We start from the raw sequence: 18,351 nt of genomic DNA, 5'->3' as shown, positions 1-18,351 counted from the left end.
TGCCAGGGAAGTAGTCCTTATTAAACACACACACACACACACACACACACACACACACACACAAAACATACATCCCATTTTTCTTTTCTTCCCCTCCTGGTTTGAACCGTTAACAAATCATCAATTTTAGCAACATTTTCTGGAGGCTGCTCAGCAAAACCATGTATTACATGGCCTTCTCCAACTTTACAAAACGAAACAAAACACCCTTGCTTAAAAAAAAAAAAAAATCAAGTGCTGAGTAAAGCTGGTTTGAATTATTTCATACAGCATTAAGCTCATCAATAACATAACTTGATAAAAATTCCTTCCTGTACTTGGCCCCCTGAGCCAAGGACTAACATCACCGAGAGTAGACAAAGGGTGTTTTAAGGAAGAATGGCACTCATGATTAAGATGCATAACTTTTGTCACACTGCCCCGGCATTCTTTTTGGGAAATGGGAAAGTTGATCTCTAACAAGAGATCTTCAATTGTCCGTCTTATTTTTTTGGTTGAAGCCTTTCTTGGGTCAAGAGCTCCTACCAGCCCAGCTGCCCGAGTTTCCAGCCACCGATGGATGCCCTGTTCCCTTGACCGGTGAAATTCAAATTGTGCATTGATGCCTCCGTCCTCCGATTCTTTTTCCCTCTGAAGACACGTGCATGTGCACAGGGCACACACGCAGCTGTTTACATAAGCACAGTGACGAATCTACAATAACAGTGTCCCTTCTGGCCCCAGTGCCCTCATGCTCACGTGAACACCTTTTCCTGTCTCACCCAGCCTCACCCAGCCTGGGGGTTAGAACCAATGGAAGTTTCCAAATAAGGTGTCAATCCATCCATCTGCTTTGGAATTTGTGTGTAGGTGTTATTCTTTCAAAAGTTGGGCCAACCTCTTCATTAACCGTGAAAAGATGGGGCAAATCAATTTTACCTTCAGCTTCTCAAGCTTAAGAACGTGTAAGAACTGAAGAGATGTTTATCATCTGAAAGTGCTAATTGGGAACCACTTTCCTCTTTGCACTGAAGCCTGATCTCTTTAAAGAAACTATTCCAGTTTACCTATTTTTATGGGATCCCTTCCTTTTAAAATATTTTAGAGTTTAGAACTGTTACTAGAATAGTAATAGTCCCAAGGTCTCGATAAAAAAAAATTTTTTTTTAAGATTTTATTTATGTATTTGACAGAGAGAGATCACAAGTAGGCAGAGAGGCAGGCAGAGAGAGAGGGGGAAGCAGGCTCACCACTGAGCAGAAAGCCTGATGCGGGGCTCCATCCCAGGACCCTGAGATCATGACCCGAGCCGAAGGCAGAGGCTTTAACCCACTGACCCACCCAGGTGCCCCGGTAAAAATGTTTTAAATAAGTGTTTGCAATCTTCTGGTTTTATTTACATTCCTGGTTTAATGGTGGTGTGTTGTTCCATTAATTTTTTGGCCATTAGAAAGGTCTTCTTCTGCGACCATTTTTCTCTGATGGCATTCATCTCTTTTACAGTTTCATATGTGTTCTTTATACCTTAGGAAATATTCTTTGTAAGTGCTGTAACAAACATTTTTTTTTTGGACGAGCTGGCATTTACATCTCTCTTGTAAGTCCTGAGCTCAATCACCAATCAAACATTAAACTTGCTTTCCCCTTGGACGTGAAACTTACAAACCCTAACTCAAGCCTCTGTGAATACTCACTAGATTGTCCTTATGGTTTTGTTCTCACACTGAATATTTCTCCTTGTCTTGTGTTTCTTTTGAAGTATGATGTAAAATGGGGATATATGTTGATTTCCCCCCAAAAGATTGACCCGTTGGTCCCAATAAACCCTCTCTCCCCCACTGCTTCAAAATTAGCTCATTGAGACAAACGTCTTCTTTCAAATACCATGCTGCGGTCATGGGAGTAAACCTTCAGCACGAGGACCACTCAAATGGCCCAAGCACTACCTTCTGCCCTCACTTCCATACCATCCTCTGCCCGCAGATTCTTCCAGAACTGATTTCTAACTCTGTGCTCCCCCCACCATCCGGTCCCCCTTCCTCCTCAAGTCCACTAACCGCCGCCGCGTGAATTCAGCACCACGGGTGTAGGCATGTAGAGAGAGTGAGCAGGAAGAGTAGGTAGGCCACTTGAACAGAAGTGCACTGAGGTCTTTCCAAGTTGTAGGTTCTACTTCACGTGGGAGGCCCAGCTTATAACAACCCCCTTCATGGGGACCGCATAGGGTTTATTTGTTTATTACCCTTTGACCGACTTCATTTCAAAATGGCCCCGTGGGTGAGTTGCATTGGCATCAATGTTCCCTTTATCAGATTAGGAAAGTGAGGCCGACAAAGATCCTCCTTGACCAAATTCTAGTTGGGTTTCTTTGTCCATCCTAACAAGAGTCTAGTTTCAGCAAGAACCCTGCTAAGTCAGCTGAGAGAGAATGCTCCCACCTGACCAAGTTCCCCATTCCCCACCTTTGACGTCCAAGTGGAAGGCTCGCCTTTAGCAAGAACCCTTACTACCCTTGATGTGTTCTCTCTGTACTTTTCCATCCCCCTCTCCCCCCATACTCTGTTCCTTGGTTATAATTCCCCAGCTATCGTTGCTGTATTTTGAACCATCTCTTTCCCCTATTACAGTAGTCTTAAATAAAATCTTCCAACTGTTTTAACAAGTATCAGGATAATTGTCTAACATTGGAAATTTAATGATTTGCCTAGTTCACCTGGTTAGTGAGTGACACAAAGCCAAGTGTTTTAACGGCTCATCTGTGTACTCACCAACACAACAAAAGACATCTTTGTGCCCCCATGAGCCAGACTACGCCCTGGCCCCTTCCTGGGTTCTGACATTCTTCCTCGTCACCACCTCACCCTTTCATAAATTATAATCCTGGTTGTCAGAAGCAACTGCTTCCTCTTGCATCATGTGTCCTCCTTTATGAAATCCCACCTGGTTAGAATCTTCCAGTCCAATTATTTAGGAACCAGAATCTCAGGTTCCTTAAGGGAGCCCCTTCTAGGACTAAGCTTTCCAAAGTGGTAGATTATAGAAGGCAGGTGTCACCTGCTTTCTAAGAGCGTGCTTCCTTCTCTTTCAGCAGCGGCTCTCCTTTGCTCTGCAAATTAAGGCAGCAGCAATGATCAAGATTAGAATCTTCCCAAGGCTCACCTCTATATCCCCAAATAGTCCCTGTTCACCTAAGTGCTGGGCCCCATTCTGGGCACTAGAGACAGAGGTGAGATCTCTCCTGATTTTAGGTACTATTGTTGGGTGGTTGGGTGGGGGTGTCTCACAGTAAGCAAACAAGGAAAATCTCAAGATAGCACTCTTTTACCCCCTTAGATCTGTCCTCAAAGGGCACTTTCATGTGGTGGCCTCCCCCCCGCAACTGAAATCAGTACCTCCCCCACACACCCTCACACACGTGCCAGAATACTCAACCACTCATTGTGCTGTATCTTCCCTACTTGGCTTCTCCCTAAAATACTTGGCCCATAAGATACACTAAGTAGCTGATGAATGAGCAAGTGAACTCCAGATGGGAAGAAATGACCTAACTAACCCAGAAGCCCAGAATGAGCTTGGGGCAGTGCACACTCAAGAAAGAGAGAGTGGTGGGTGAGGCTGGACGGAAGAAACGAGATCGGGGAGGTATGGAGGGTCCGTCTGGTGGGGTTCTCCTTTCAAATGGAGTGCGAAGGGGAGCTAGGAGATGACATCACCTGAGTCGGAGTGCCATGTGAATGGGATGTGTGTATCGGGGAGGGTGCTGGGATTAGATGGAAGCAGGGGGACCACTCGGTCTACCCTGCTGTCTTGGCAGGAGTGGCTGACGCTTGCACCAGGACAGTGAGGTGGCAAGGGGAAAACAAACAAACAGACAAGTATTGACCAGGATATGTCTAAATTCATCACCCACCAACAATCAGAAATAAATACCAGGGGCACCTGGGTGGCTCAGAGGGCCAAGCGCCTGCCTTTGGCTCAAGTCATGATCCCAGGGTCCTGGGATCAAGTCCTGCATCAGGCTCCCCACTCAGCAGAAAGCCTGTTTCTCCGTCTCCTTCTCTCTGCCTCACCCTGCTTGAGCTCTCTCTCCCTGTCAAATAAATAAATAAAATCTTAAAAAAAGAAAAGGAAAAGAAAAGAAATACCAAACCTTGGAACTGAAAATTCATTTTCCGACCTGTTACAGCTCCATGGAGACACAACATTCAGGGTACGAAGGGATGTACTGGGAATATGACACTGAGTCCTTTCCTGGGCTTCCCCCTTGTTTTATGAAGAGAGCCACAGAAGTCGCCTCCCTAAGTTGAAGAGCCTCTGCTGTTTCCATGTCCACGTGAGGGAGAAGCTCCCTGCTGTCCTCTTTCTGCTGACTCGAAGTCTCAAAAATCAGACAGCAGAAGCTTCCATAAAATAAGCATTTTATCTTAAAACAGAAAAGTTGATTTTATTTTTATGTTTTACCTTTCGATGTTTAGTTCTAAATTAACCGTAGTTTTTCAGATAATATACTTTTAACCGTACTTTCTTTTATACCTTTTTTAAGGTATACTTTAACATTTTTAAATTTAAAATCAATTAATTAACATAGAGTGTATGATTAGTTTCAGGGGTAGAGTTTAGTGATTCATCAGTTCCCTGTAACACCCAGAGCTCATTTCATCACATGCCCTCCTTACGGCCCATCCCCCAGTTTCCCCCTCCCTCCAACGCCTTCCCCTCCAGCAACCCTCACTCTGTTTCCTATATAGTTAAGAGTCTCTTGTGCTTTGCATCCCTCTCTGATTTTGTCTTATGAAAGTTGATTTTAGGGGTGCTGGGTGGCTCAGTGGGTTAAGTCTCTTTGGCTTGGGTCACGATCTTGGGGTCCTGGGATCGAGCCCCTCATTGGGCTCTCTGCTCAGTGGGGAGCCTGCTTCCCCCTCTCTCTCTGTCTACTTGTGATCTCTCTCTCTCTCTCTCTGTGTCAAATAAACAAATAAAATATTTTTTAAAAAAAGAAGAAAGTGGGGCACCTGAGTGGCTCAGTGGGTTAAGCCTCTGCCTTCGGCTCAGGTCATGATCTCAGGGTCCTGGGATCGAGCCCCGCACCGGACTCTCTACTCAGCAGGGAGTCTGCTTCCCCTTCTCTCTCTGCCTGCCTCTCTGCCTACTTGTGATCTCTCTCTCTCTGTAAAATAAATAAACAAAATTAAAAAAAAAAGAAGAAGAAGAAGAAAGTGGATTTTAAAAATAAAGAAGTCACAAGCTGAGTTATCCTCGGGATTTTCAAAGAAAACCTGCGGCATCAGCCAACTGATTGAGGCAATCTTTCGTGTTGCCTGAGGTTTTCCAGCATCTTCAGTGCTCCAGCATCTCACTGCCCAGATAAGCTTTGAAGACGGATGACTACGTGGCCGTGGAATGGGTTTTGTGGCCGTTGAGAAAGAGAATGCTCTTTTTTTTTTTCTTACGACATCATAGGAAGTTCTGGTTTTCCCCTGTAGGAGTAACTGTAGGCTAATTAATAAATAATTAATCCTAGCATTTCCACCCCCCTCGCCTCCCAATTACATTTGGGATGAAGCAATGCTTTTGGCGACAGGTCAAAACATCTGTTTGGAAAACACAAGCAAAAATGCCTGCTCTTATTCCTTTGCCCTGACACAGGCTTGTGCCTATCACCTTTCCATCATGTCTCAACCCTGCTCTCAGAAGCCTGAAAACAAACACACCTAGAGCCATGGGAAGGTGCCAGCTCCAACATTTCCTAGCGCCCTGCAGACCACCCACATTGATGCTAAGATCTTCGTAGGGTCCTTCATCTCAATTCAAATGGCCCAAATTTAGCTGTTTGATGCTTCTCCCTTAGTTACCAGCAAGTAGGCTTCTGCAACCAGAAGAAAGGTGTTAGGACCTTTGCTTTTATTTACCACATCTTTTGAATCAATCCTCTCGCCTACAGGCTGGCCCGTCCTCTGACCTTGTGAGGAAGCCTTTCCTTGGAATTTTGAAAACCACTTGCTGACCCAGAGCTGTGTGCCGGCCTTCAACTCCTGGCAGACACTGGGCTGCGGCCAGTGAGTTCCCCTGTACAACCCACCCTTCCTGTGGCTCTTGGTTAATTGCTTACCGGATCAAAAGTGTGGCCATGGAAAATCTAGGCGGTTTCTTGAGGGCTTGGCCCGGCCACTCAGTATCCCACAGTATCCATAATTTTCCTCCAGGACGCACAGTGCTACCCTAAAGCCCACACTGCCCCATATTCCCAGTGCTGGCACCATGGTAAGTAGTTAGCAGATGTTTGCTGAACGACTGAATGAACACACCGACACTTCTTTTGAATTATCCCTTATGTTGCGATATTCTTGCTACTGTCCACAGGGCTGCACTCAAGAGTTATTAAATAGTTTCCCCTGAACTTGGCTGATAATAGGACAATCCCCTCTGTGGATGAGCTCTGTGGTGTTGCTGTTCAAGGTGTAGTGAGCAGCAGCCTGTCCACTTGCGTGTCCCATCCTGGCAGCCCCTGCAGGCCCAGGCTGATACTGAGCTGCGATCACCCACTGTCAGCACCGGGAGCATGTGTCTCTCCCATGAAACTCAAGAGAGACGTGTCAAGGCTGAGATCAGACAAGTGTTACCTGTTCCTCGGGAGAAAATCAGGAGAAATGCTACAGATTAAGATTTGGAGCCACGTTCCCGGACTTTAAAGACGGGGGGATTAGACGCCATGCCCGAAAGACACAGCTTTCAGAAGGTCTCTGTCACTGAACACGAGCAGTAAAGAAAGAAGAGGGGCCAGGTGGCTGGGGACTCAGCTTTCAGGTCCCTAGCAAGACCCCCCAACAGGTCACCAGCAGGTGGAGGGAGCAGGACACGGAGTCCTCTCGACAGGACACCAGTCTTCCCAGCCACCTGTCAACTGAGGCCCGCTGTGTGCCTTTCACAAATCTTCAAGGTTATTTTCCATGACCACCCAACAAGGAGGTCTTTTATTTTATTATTTAATTGTTTTCAAGTCCACTATAATTATAACAGTGTTATATTAGTTTTAGGTGCACAATATAGTGGCTCATAATTCTACACATTCATCAGTGCTCGTTACAATAAGGACACCCTTAGTCCCCTTCACCTATTTCCCCCATGCCCCCCACACCCACCACCCCTCTGGCAACCACCAGTTTCTTCTCTATAGTTAGGAGTCTATTTTTTGGTTTCTCTCTTTTTTCCTTTGTTTTGTTTCTTCAGTTCCACAGAGGAGTGAAATCATATAGTATTTGTCTTTCTCTGACTTATTTTACTTAGCATTATACTCTCTAGCTCCAACCATGTCGTTGCAAATGGCAAGATCTCATTCTTTTTTTAGAGCTGAGTAATAGTCTATTGTCTATATCTACCATTCTTTATCCATTCCTCTGTGGATGGACATTTGAGTTGCAGCCATATCTTGGCTATTGTAAATAATGTTGCAATAAACACAGGGATGTATATATCTTTTCAAATTAATATTTTCGTTTTCTTTGGATAAACACCCAGTAGTGGAATTACTAGATCATATGGTAGTTCTTTTTCTTTTCTTTCTTTTCTTTTCTTTCTTTTTTTTGAGAGAGTGAGAGTGCAAGCAGGGAGGAGGGGAAGGGGCAAAGGTAGAGGGAGAGAGGGAGAATCCCAAACAGGCTCCATGCCCAGCACAAAGCCCCACCTGGGGCTCAATCTCAGGACCCTGAGATCATGACCTGAGCTGTAATCAAGAGTCAGACGCTTAACCAACTGAGCCACCCAGGTGCCCATGTTGTTCTATTTTTAATTTTTTGAGGAATATCTACACTGTTTTCCAGAGTGGCTGTACCAGTTTGCATTTCTAAGGAGGTGGGTATTGTAAAAATGGTTGTTATTTTGAATTATTGGAGAATGTCCAAAACATGGTGCCAAGCGCTCTTTACAAAAAGCCTTACAAACTCAAGTCATTCTCATATTGAAACCAAGGACCACGAGGCTGAGAGTAAACTGCCCACATAGCCAGAAAGTGATGATGCAGGGATTAGACATCGGGCCTCTTAGATGCCTAACCCCGCTCGAACCACTGTGTCATGCAGGCGTATGTAGGCCTGTCAATTTTCTGCAGCTCCCCTCATAGGCTCTCTACTCTACGTGGCCAGGGCTGGGATGGCACCAAAGCTGCTCTGTGGGCTTCTGGATGCCAAGGTCACCTGCAGTTTCATCCTTCCAACTCCACTGCCCATCTAAACCCTACGTACTCGTCTACCTGGCCGAGGTGAGATGTTTCTTCCCTCCACGCCTTCCCAGGGTGCCAAGAGAAAGCAATCCCCTTAAACTTGAATGAGGCTTGATAACACCAACACTGACTACTTTGGCTCCGCTAGCATCCATAAGCTTCCTGGGAGCAGCATCTCATTCTGCTATAGATTTGTGGCCCAGCCTCTGGCATGGCCTCCGAGAGCAGAATGAACAAACACACGGACAGTCACACTTCTCAGCATTCACAGAACAGCTTATCCACCCCCCACCCCCCGCACCACAATCTTGGGGTTCAGAACTCCTCAAGTGTTAAAACTCAAGGCTGCTGATTACAACCTCTACCGAGATTACTCAACCTGGGGAGAGGTTTTTTCTGTTGACCAAGAGCAGAATGTTCTCAGGAAAAGAGGAAATGAGTTCAGCTTTGTAAACTGCAATCAACACCTCGGTTACAACTTTTCTGGAACTTAACTGTGTCCAGCGGCCCTTTGGAAAGGCCACCTCACAGAGAGAACTGTTTCGTACATGAAAAACCAAATGACTAAAACCTGTTTTAGAAGTCCTGCCCCGGAGCAGAGCATCTCAGCGGGGTGGCAGAGTGTTTGGGAAATCGCTCGCCATCTGCTCGGAAACCGAGCTTCTGATTCACGCGGCGCTGTCAGCTGAGCAGACCCTGATTTTGCAAGAGTGAAAAGAGAAGCCCCTTTGGCTCTGACCTCACCATCCACCCATGTAGCTCACAGACAGCCCAGCTGTGCACCGAGGAGGACGAGGCCTTACAGGAATGTGGAGAATGTGGCCGTGTTTCCATTAGCTGCCCTTGGCCTTGATCCTGGGCCTGGCTCGGGAGTTTGAAGTGTACTTCGGTAGATTTTTAAAAACAATCGTTCTTAGCTGGGGTGCATCTCTTCTGACCCTCCTTGCCATGTTTTTCCCCTTGTTCTGATGAATGGGGAGGAGTTCAGGCAGCAAACTGTGTCTCTAGGGTGTACCTCTGATGTCGTTTTGATTATCTTTCCCGGTACCCATCAAATACATCAAATCGGATGTCCTACAATTACCTCCAAGTCCCTGCATCTAAAACAGAATGCAGAACTTGAACTCCTCCTTTTAACACTGGTTCCAAACCTATCATCCCTCCAACCTGATTTTTATATTTCTATCACCTGCCTCTTTGTTTTTTCTGCCCCAAGTCTGGGATCTTTGTGTTTCCTCCCTCTTCCTCCTGATCAATGTTTACTGTGTACCAAACATGTGTCCTTTCAAGTGCTGAGTAAGACATGGGTACTGCCTTCTTCTCTAACGGGCAAGAGATACACAAATAACAAGATACAGTGATTAATCAAAGCAATCTTGAAAAAGAACAAAGTAGGAGGACTTGCACTTCCCAACTTCGAAACTTACTGCAAAACTACACTGGTCAAGACTGTGTGGCATTGGCATAGGGATAGATGTTTAGAAAAATGGAATAGAATTGAGGGTCCAGAAATAAGCCCTTCCATTTATGGGCAGTTGATTTTTGACAAAGGTTCCAGGATAACTTGCTGGGAAAGAACTACCTTTTCAACTAATGGTTCTGGGACACCCGGACAGCCCCATGCAAAAGAAAAGAGTGGGCCTCTACTTCATATCACATGTAAGAAGGAACTCCAAATGAGTCAAAGAACTAAATGTAAGATCTAAAACTACACAACTTTTGGAAGTAAACTAAGAGTAAACCTTTGTGACCTTGGATGAGGCAATGGGTTCTTAGATATGATACAAACCATACAGGCAATAAAAGAGAAAAAAAAACACAGATAAATGGGACTTCAAAAATTTTAAAATTTTTGCTTCAGTGGACACCATCAAGAAATTTAACGGGAAGAATATTTGCAATTCCTATGGCTGATAAGGGTCTGGTATCCAGAATATATAAAGACTTCAACAATAAACAGACAACTTAATTTTAAAAAGGGAATAGGATTTGAATAGACATTGCTCGAAAGAAAATATGGGGGCACCTGGCTGGCTCAGTTGGTGGAGTATGCGACTCCTGATCTCCGGGTTGTGAGTTCAAGCCCCACACTGGGTGTAGAGAGTACTTAAAAATAAATATTTTTAAAGAAGAAGATATGTAAATGGCCAACAAGTACATGAAAGGGTGCTGAGCATTGTCAGTCATTAGAGAAATACTAATCAAAATCACAATGAGATACCCCTTCACACCCATTAGGATGGCTACCATCAAAAAATGAAAAGAAACAAAACAACATGAAAATGACAAGTGCTAGCAAGGATGTGGATAAATTGGAAACCTTCTGCATCATTGGTAGGAATGTAACATAATGTAGCTACTTTGGAAAACAGCTGGGCAGTTCCTCAAAAAGTTACACATAGTTACCATATGATTGGCCAATTACATTCCTAGGGATATACCTGAGAGAGATGAAAACATCCATCCACATAAAGATTTGTACATGAATGCTCCTAGCCACACTATTCATATAGCCCCAGAGCAGAAGCAAGCCAAATATCCATCAATCGGTCATGAACAGATAAATAACAGATTATTATTCAGCCATTGGAGTTTAATAAAATTCTGACACACACACTATACCAAGAATGAACCTTGAAATCATGCCAGGTGAAAGAAACAAGGCACAGAAGGCCATATATTGTCAGATTCCATTCCCGTGAAATGTCTAGAATGGGCAAATCCAGACAGACAAAAAGTAGCTCTGTGGCTGCCAGGAAATGGGGGAGAGGGGAAAGGGAAGCAACTTCTAATGGTTTGATATTCAATTTATTTCTCCATTTAAGATTTTATTTTTAAGTCATCTCTACACCCAACGTGGGGCTCGAACTCATAACCCCGAGATCAAGAGTCGCATGCTCCACTGACTGAGCCCTCCAGGTGCCCCTGCCTATTCAATTTCGAACAGCTAATTTTATGATCTGTGAATTACCTACTAATAAAAAAAAATTAATAACGTTATGTTGTAAGAGGTGAATAGTAGGGACTCAAGAAATGAGAGAATAAGAAATCAGGAAATTCTAAGCTCTAAGTCATGCTGGCTATGATTCCCCCAAATCTGATCTCATCCCCCATTATGTGGTCACCACACATAGTCGCTCATCTCCTGACCCCTACCCCACCCCAGTGATCCCCTAAACTAAATTCAATCCCATATGGTTCTTGTCATCATTGTTTTTCCCCGACAACTGCCATTCATGGCCCCCCTTACTCCCATGTGCTATTATTGACTCTTGCCTACAGAAAAAGTTTCAGCTCTCCCCCTTAGCATGGACTCATCCTTCTTCCCAACTACTCCCACTCCAACACCAGCGAGCCTGCATGAATCTTCTCATACAAACTCCAGATTGTTCTAACTTCTGTGCCTTTGCTCAAGCAATCTCTCCTGCCTGGACTGCCCTTCCCTTCCCTGCCACGGTGTCCAACCAATCCTACCATTTTTCACAGCCAGGATCAAGCCCCATCTGCTCCCTAAGACTTTCTCCAGCCAACAATGGCTTAAAAATCTCATTGCCAAACTCTGGGCAGCCAAAAGGGCCCTTGCCGCTCAGGACATGCCATTTTATGTTGTCTCCTATGTTCTTTATACACGTACACCACACACACACCTGTCTTGCCTCTCTCTGTGAGCTGCGATCCCACTTAATGCTTCTCTACCTCTTAAAGTTCTTACTAACGTGTATGCCCTGTATATGCTTAAGGGGGCAGGCCCATGTCCTTCAGTTTGGTACCCCAATGCCAGCCTCATTCTTCAGTCTGAAGTATGCATCTAACAACTGTGGTATTGCTGCTGTAAGAGGTACTTGAAGAAATCAACTGGCTGACTTTTCAGGGTGTCCTTGGAAGCCTTGAGGCCAGGCACAGGAGGTCGTCGTGCTAAGTGGTTAGGAGCATGGGCTTTGGGGTTGGGCTGCCTGGATTCAACAGTCTCACCATTCCTGCTAACTACCTGTGTCTGCGTGTAAGTTCCTGAACCTCTCTGAGCCTCTACACTGGTCTATAAAATACAAATAGTTTCTACCTCGTAGGTCTGTTGCACAGATTAAATGAACCAGGGCTTGGAAAGTGCTGGAAATGTGCTAAGCCAGTGGATGTTAGCCATTATTACATAGTTACTACTGTTAACATCATGCATGCAGAATCTAGTTCCCTTAGCTCTATAGTTTCAGAAATTTAATCTTATTACTGGGTGATCCAGCTCACATGATGCTGTTTCACATTAGCCAAACTTACAAGAGGCCAGGAAACCCAATAGTTTATTTATAACAGGAAATGTGTTTCCAATGTTGTACGCATTAGCTAAGCAAGGCACTGCCCTTCGAAAGATTGGAATACCTGATGTATATACAAGGCAAAGGGTGGGGCTCTTAGATGGAATCATTTCCAGACTGTGATGGAACAGGGCTCCCTGATTCATCGTGGAGCAGTCACCGTGACTGAGATCAGAACACCCAAGGCCACCCTGTAGGACATCTCGCATACTAGCCGTAAGCCGGGATAACATGTACCTCGCCTGACTCACAGATCAGTCACTCAGTATGTACTTGCTAAATAAATGAATTCCTTGGGCAGGGCAACTTTACCGTCATCAAATTCTCATCCCTTTTCTCTCCCTTTCTGGATTCTATGCAAACGGACACGTTTCTTCCTCAGGCAGGATACTATTCATTAGGTAACAGCTTTTTCTGTCAGTTATAGTCATGTTTTATTCTCCTGGATGGAGACATTGTAATGAATTGCAGGAAATACTGCATTCTCATCAATAATGTGTTTACTTATCTTCTGGAGCCTTTTCCCCCCTTCCCATCTGTAGTCTGTGTAACTGACATCCCCCTGCAGGTTTCAAACACTAACAATGTCAATTATGACCCCATGTCTGCAGTGACACTGTCTCCACTGCCTGGGGGCACTGGTAGCCTTATCCGCCTGGATACAGGTGGAGAGCCCTTCTTCCTCTACTTACTGATTTTTGTTTTTTTCTTTCTCCCCGCCTGAAATTGAGGGTTGCCCTAAACAATGTCAGTTTGCAGCTCCTCCGACAACTAGTGAATGAGGGGGTCAGGTTTGCAGGTTTCCTTCTGGACTCAAGCGAGATTCCCCTCAAACAGCAAACCCACCTCCTCTGAGCAGTTCCCTGGGGAAAAGCACCTGGCTAGACAAAACCCAGGGAGAGCCTGCTCACCCCTATCTTTGAAGCTCCAGGGAATGCTTGCCTTGGACTGGCCAGCCCGCCGGGAGCCAGTGGTTGGTGGGGCCTGGAGTGCCACAAGGACAGAAGCAGCCACCTTGTTTTCTCCGCCCGGATGAAGTTGGCAGAACTCCCGTTGTTCCCTAACCCGGCTCCATCTCCTAGCCTGCGGAGAAAATGCCTGATCTCTTTCCTTTCCCAAACAGTTTGATGAAATCCACAAGGAAAGTATTCAAGATTTCTATCCAGAGTTGCTTTTATCTCTTGCCCACCCCTGCGGGAATCCTAAGACTTATCTCCGTAACTGTTGACTTATCTATAGAAACGCTCCCCACCCCATCCCCCCAATCACTGGATTCTCTTCCAACCTATCGCCCCACTGAGAATTTCCTTGAGGGACTTCCTTGGAGAGCCTTGCAGAATCTTCCGGAGATCGCGCCAGTGAGTTTCAGAAGGGCACTGCTAGGTATCTGAGCCTCCCATCTTTCTACGTCCTCCCCTGAACCATTTCCATACATTGTAGCCTGGCATGTCTGTTCTTAGAGCCAGAAATATGACAAATATTCAGATAAGCCAACGGAATGTAAAGCACAGGTCCGTTGCTCTGCTGGCGAAGACTTCGGGGAATGCTTTGTAAAGTTAGGCGTGCCTCTCTCCAGAGTGCACACGGCTCAAATCCTGCCCCTGGCTCTGTACCAAGAGCTCAGGAGATGCTGGGTTACCTTTTGGAGAATGAATTAATGGACCCTATTTTAATGCACTATGACATCTTCATTCTTACAGGAATAACATGGCAGATATTTAACATAAAGGACTTTTTAAATACCTTTAACATTTCTTCCTTTTTTTTAAACTTTATTCATTTATTTGAGAGAGAGACAGATAGCAAGAAAGAGTACAAGCAGGGAGCAGAGGGAGAAGCAGGCTCCCTGCTGAGCAGGGAGGCTAACGCGGGGCTTGTACCCAGGACCCCAGGATCAAGCCCTCGCCAGAGACAGACGCTCAACCCACCAAGCTACCGAGGCACCCCAATTTTTTTGTTTTCATGTGACATTTCATGTTTTTGTTTTAAAGTGACATTAATCTTTAATTTCAAGTGCAACCTTTAGTTTTTTATGCAGCTTTGTCCTATATTGGAAAGAGCTTGGGGTTTGGAGTTAGACTCATTTTTTTTTTTAAGATTTTATTTATTTTTTTTTAAGATTTTATTTATTTATTTGACAGACAGAGATCACAAGTAGGAAATCACAAGTAGGCAGAGAGGCAGGCAGAGAGAGAGGAAGGGAAGCAGGCTCCCCGCCAAGCAGAGAGCCTGATGCGGGGCTCGATCCCAGGACCCTGGGATCATGACCCAAGCCGAAGGCAGAGGCTTAACCCACTGAGCCACCCAGGCGCCCCTAGACTCATTTTTTAATCCTAGTTCTGGCATATTCTGAAGATTATGATGTATAATTGAAGGAGATGATTAAATGAGGGAACGGTGACATTCCTAGCACATGGTGGGGATGGAAATGGGAGTGAGGTGGTGTCCTCCCTACTTGGCCAGACCACTTCCCATCATGCCAAGGTTTGGGGTCCTTATAATTCTCTGGTCTGGAAGGACTCATGGACCACGCATGTCAGAGGCCAGAGAAAGAGAGAAGGCTCGGCCAGCATTCTGCCTTACTCACCATGTCCGGACTTCACCTTCTCACGCTTGGATACTTCTTAAAAATGTGCTTTTACTCCGTTAAATTCCATTTTGGATCTCATACACCAATGTAATGGATAGACCTCCTTCCCAAAGACTCGAACGGACCTGGTGTTTATTCAAAGGCTTGGTAGATGCCTTCAGAGCAACAAAAACCCTTAGCAACTCCTGAAGACCTCAGGGGCACCGAAACTGACTGCCAAGAATTTCGGGGAAATCACAGGGAAATTTGTTCGCCACATGATGAATCCTGGGTGGACTCATCCCAGAAAATCACGTGCGGGCTTGCAGCAAGTGGCCGCCTGCAGAATTTTACAAGATAAACCAACTAACGGAGAGGCCCCGATGTCGGCGTTTTGGATGGAAGTTCAGAGCGAGGGCGGGGGCCTGACAATTGAGGAAAATGCCAGATGTGTGGACAACAGAGCTCCTTTGAATCCACTCAGTTCCAAAGAGACAGACACATGGGACCAGATTACAAAACCGAACCAGATTATTCATGAGATGAGGGAAACCCACTGGGGGAGTAGGATCCTGGGAGAAGGATAATAAAATTCATCACCATAATTACCCCCAGCCCCAGGAGCCACAATAGCTCAGCTCAATGAAGTTATTTATCCATATTCTCTGCACTGCGGTCATTATCCTCAGACAAAACCCCTCCTGGGCCTCAGCTGCTTGCTGCCAGCCCAGCAACTCAGCATCCACACACAGCCAGCACCCCCCACAGCCTGGGGAGGTGGGAGTGGGAGATGGGGGGCTGGCTCTGTCTTTCACAGCCAGTTTCTAGCACCGACTAGCAGCTGACGGGTTTTTGTTTTGTTTTGTTTTTCCAGACCAGATTTATAGATGCCTAGGTCAGTTCCCCCCTCCTGCAAACCACTCCAGATAGAGGACCTCTGACTTTCAAACACTGGCTTAATGATAATTACAGTCAGCCCTTTCCTAGGAGGAAACAGAGGATGCTGCCTGCCTTTCCTTAGCTGAACTGGGATGTGGCTCAGTCTGGGGGTCTCCCACACCTTGCCCCAGGGAGCACAGAATGGTATCATCTGCATGCTGTCTTGCCAAAAGGGAAATGTTAAGTGCAGAGCTGTGTGTGTTCCAAGGGAAAGAGAAGTTCCAAAGATAGGACGGCCACAAATAGCCCATGGCCCTATAAAGATAGTTGCTCGAGTCCCTCGGAAGCCTACAGCCCGGCAGAGAGTCATACACCCTGTGTAATTTCCCCAGGGCTGGGTATTATTGTCTGCGCAAAGAATTATAGATGCCTGGGTCAAATCTACCCTTCCCGCAATCACTCCCTCCAAGAAGGATTTTCCTGGTAATCGACCCACCTCTATCCTCAATTTGGAAAATGTAGGAGTTTACCTTTCAGCAGCCTCCAACCCCAAAGATCACTAGTGAGCTTACAGTTCCTTCCACCTGTATTTAGTGAGCAAATACTGTGTGCCAGATATTGTTCTGGCCCTGGGGATCGAGGCTAAGACAGAGCTCCGTTCTTGGAAGCTTATATTCTGTTGGGGAAACAGATGAAAATAAAAGCCCAAGAAAAATCAAATCAAATGTTGACAGACAACAGAAGGAAGCAAGATGGGAAGGGGAGGTAGGAGTCAGGAAGGGGAAAGGGCCAGGGGAGCCCCCACCATCAGATCTAATACAGGAATGGTTTAAGGTAGACGCAAATACTCATTCAGTCATTGATGTTGGCCAAGTTCAACACACGGCCCGAAACCAACTTAAACGGCAAGGTTCACAACCATCCTCCCCTGCTTCCCGATACTCAGGAGCCCTCCACTCCAGTCCTTCTGTGCGCACTATTCTCTCCAGGGAGGATAACGGAGGCCTCTTCCAGACCATCCCATGGAGGGGGCCCTGAGAGTTTCCAGTGTTGGTGTGCAGGGTGTAAGACCTGGCGGCCCCCATAGGGAAACCATCGCTGAAAGTCCCCCCACCTCCATACAGGGGGCCAACTTCTTCTGAGGCCTTTCTGCCTTCCTCAAAACACAGCCCCATAGGAAAGCCCAGTCCAGCCAGGGGAAGGCTCCTGGTCTCTATCCTTCTACCCTATGTCTCACGAGCTGAGCAGGGGGTTGCCGGAGGTGGGTTGCGCTGGAGGGAGGTCCCCTCTGTTCCCCTCCCTTGCTGCCTGTGGATGAAATGCGTGGGCTCCTCCTCCCACCCCACTCAGCCATTGCTTTGGCACCCAGCACCAGCCAAGCCTCTGTCTCTCCTTCTCCAGGTCCCCTGGACTCAGGGGCACGCACACACTTCCCAGCTCCCCTCGGCTCTCCCAGGCAACCTCAAATACCAGGCCCAGGCATTCCAGCAAGTCTCAGCTCGCTCATCTCCGCCAGCAGTGGTGGCAGGGAGCCATTCTGCTGGGTCTTACCTCCTTCTGCTGGATCCCAGAGCCACAAGCTTCCCAAAACCAAGAGCAGAACTGGCACTTTCCACATCTTCTCGATTGACTTGCTCTCTGTGGGGCCGAGCCCTTGGTTTCTGTGTTGGGGGTTAGATGAAAAAGCTCTGTAGTCAGAGGCCCAGTGGGGCCAGAGAACAGGGGCTGGGAGGCGGGGAGCAAAAAAAATAAAAAAAAAAAAATACAAGCAAAACCCAGCACAGGAGGGATCCCCAAGCTTTCTTCTCCCTCTGCGGCTGAGGAGCAAACTTTGCAATTGGAAACTTTGCGAGGAGTCAGCATTTATCTCTCCATACGAGGGCGGGGAGCTGCTGGCCCTAAGGTGGTCTCCGTCTGGGGCTCACTAGGACCGCCCTCTGCCTCTGTTTGGCTAGCGCTAAAATGATGACCTCAGGCCAGGTTTAAAGTTACAGGGCCACAGCTGCCGGGCTGCCCCGGGACTTGGGAAGAGCCCTGAGCCCCAACAGGAGGGGAAGGGGGAGCTTCAGTGAGCAATTTATTTTATTTTAAAAAAATATTTTACTTTATTATTCTGGGGTTTTGTTTTTTGTTTTTTTGTGTTTTTTTCTAAAGAGTAAGGCACAAGGCTTTTTGTTTGTGAGGAGAAGTAAACTCTTCCTTGTGTGGCCAGTAATTTTACAACCGAGCCTGGGATTGTTCTTGTAAATATTGAATTTGATGTTTTTTTTTTTTAAGTGTCCGTCCTCATCTGGGTGGGCCAGGGGCGGATTGGGCTGGTAGAGTGGCTCTGGGGTGGCGGCGGGGGCGGGGGGGCTGCCCCCAAGAGCGGACTCTCCAGCTCTGACGGTTTTAGAAAA

At 46.4% G+C, this 18,351-nt stretch overlaps 1 protein-coding gene across 2 annotated transcripts in view; it reads right to left on the bottom strand.

The window, feature by feature from the left end:
• PDPN (podoplanin) overlaps positions 1-17,978 on the bottom strand; it is a 29,668-nt gene extending 11,690 nt beyond the window's left edge. For both annotated transcript variants that reach the window (XM_032863459.1, XM_032863460.1), the window contains exon 1: positions 17,504-17,978. In XM_032863459.1, coding sequence (XP_032719350.1) covers positions 17,504-17,570 — 67 coding nt within the window. In that variant the 5' untranslated portion in view covers positions 17,571-17,978. The remainder of the gene's footprint in view (positions 1-17,503) is intronic.
• Between the last annotated feature and the right edge of the window lie 373 nt (positions 17,979-18,351).

Source organism: Lontra canadensis, unplaced genomic scaffold (assembly GCF_010015895.1).
Source record: "Lontra canadensis isolate GAN:19392208 unplaced genomic scaffold, GSC_riverotter_1.0 scaffold25, whole genome shotgun sequence".
NCBI lineage: Eukaryota > Metazoa > Chordata > Mammalia > Carnivora > Mustelidae > Lontra > Lontra canadensis.
The sequence above is the reverse complement of the archived record's forward strand: the minus strand, read 5'-3'. Positions and strand labels throughout refer to the sequence as shown.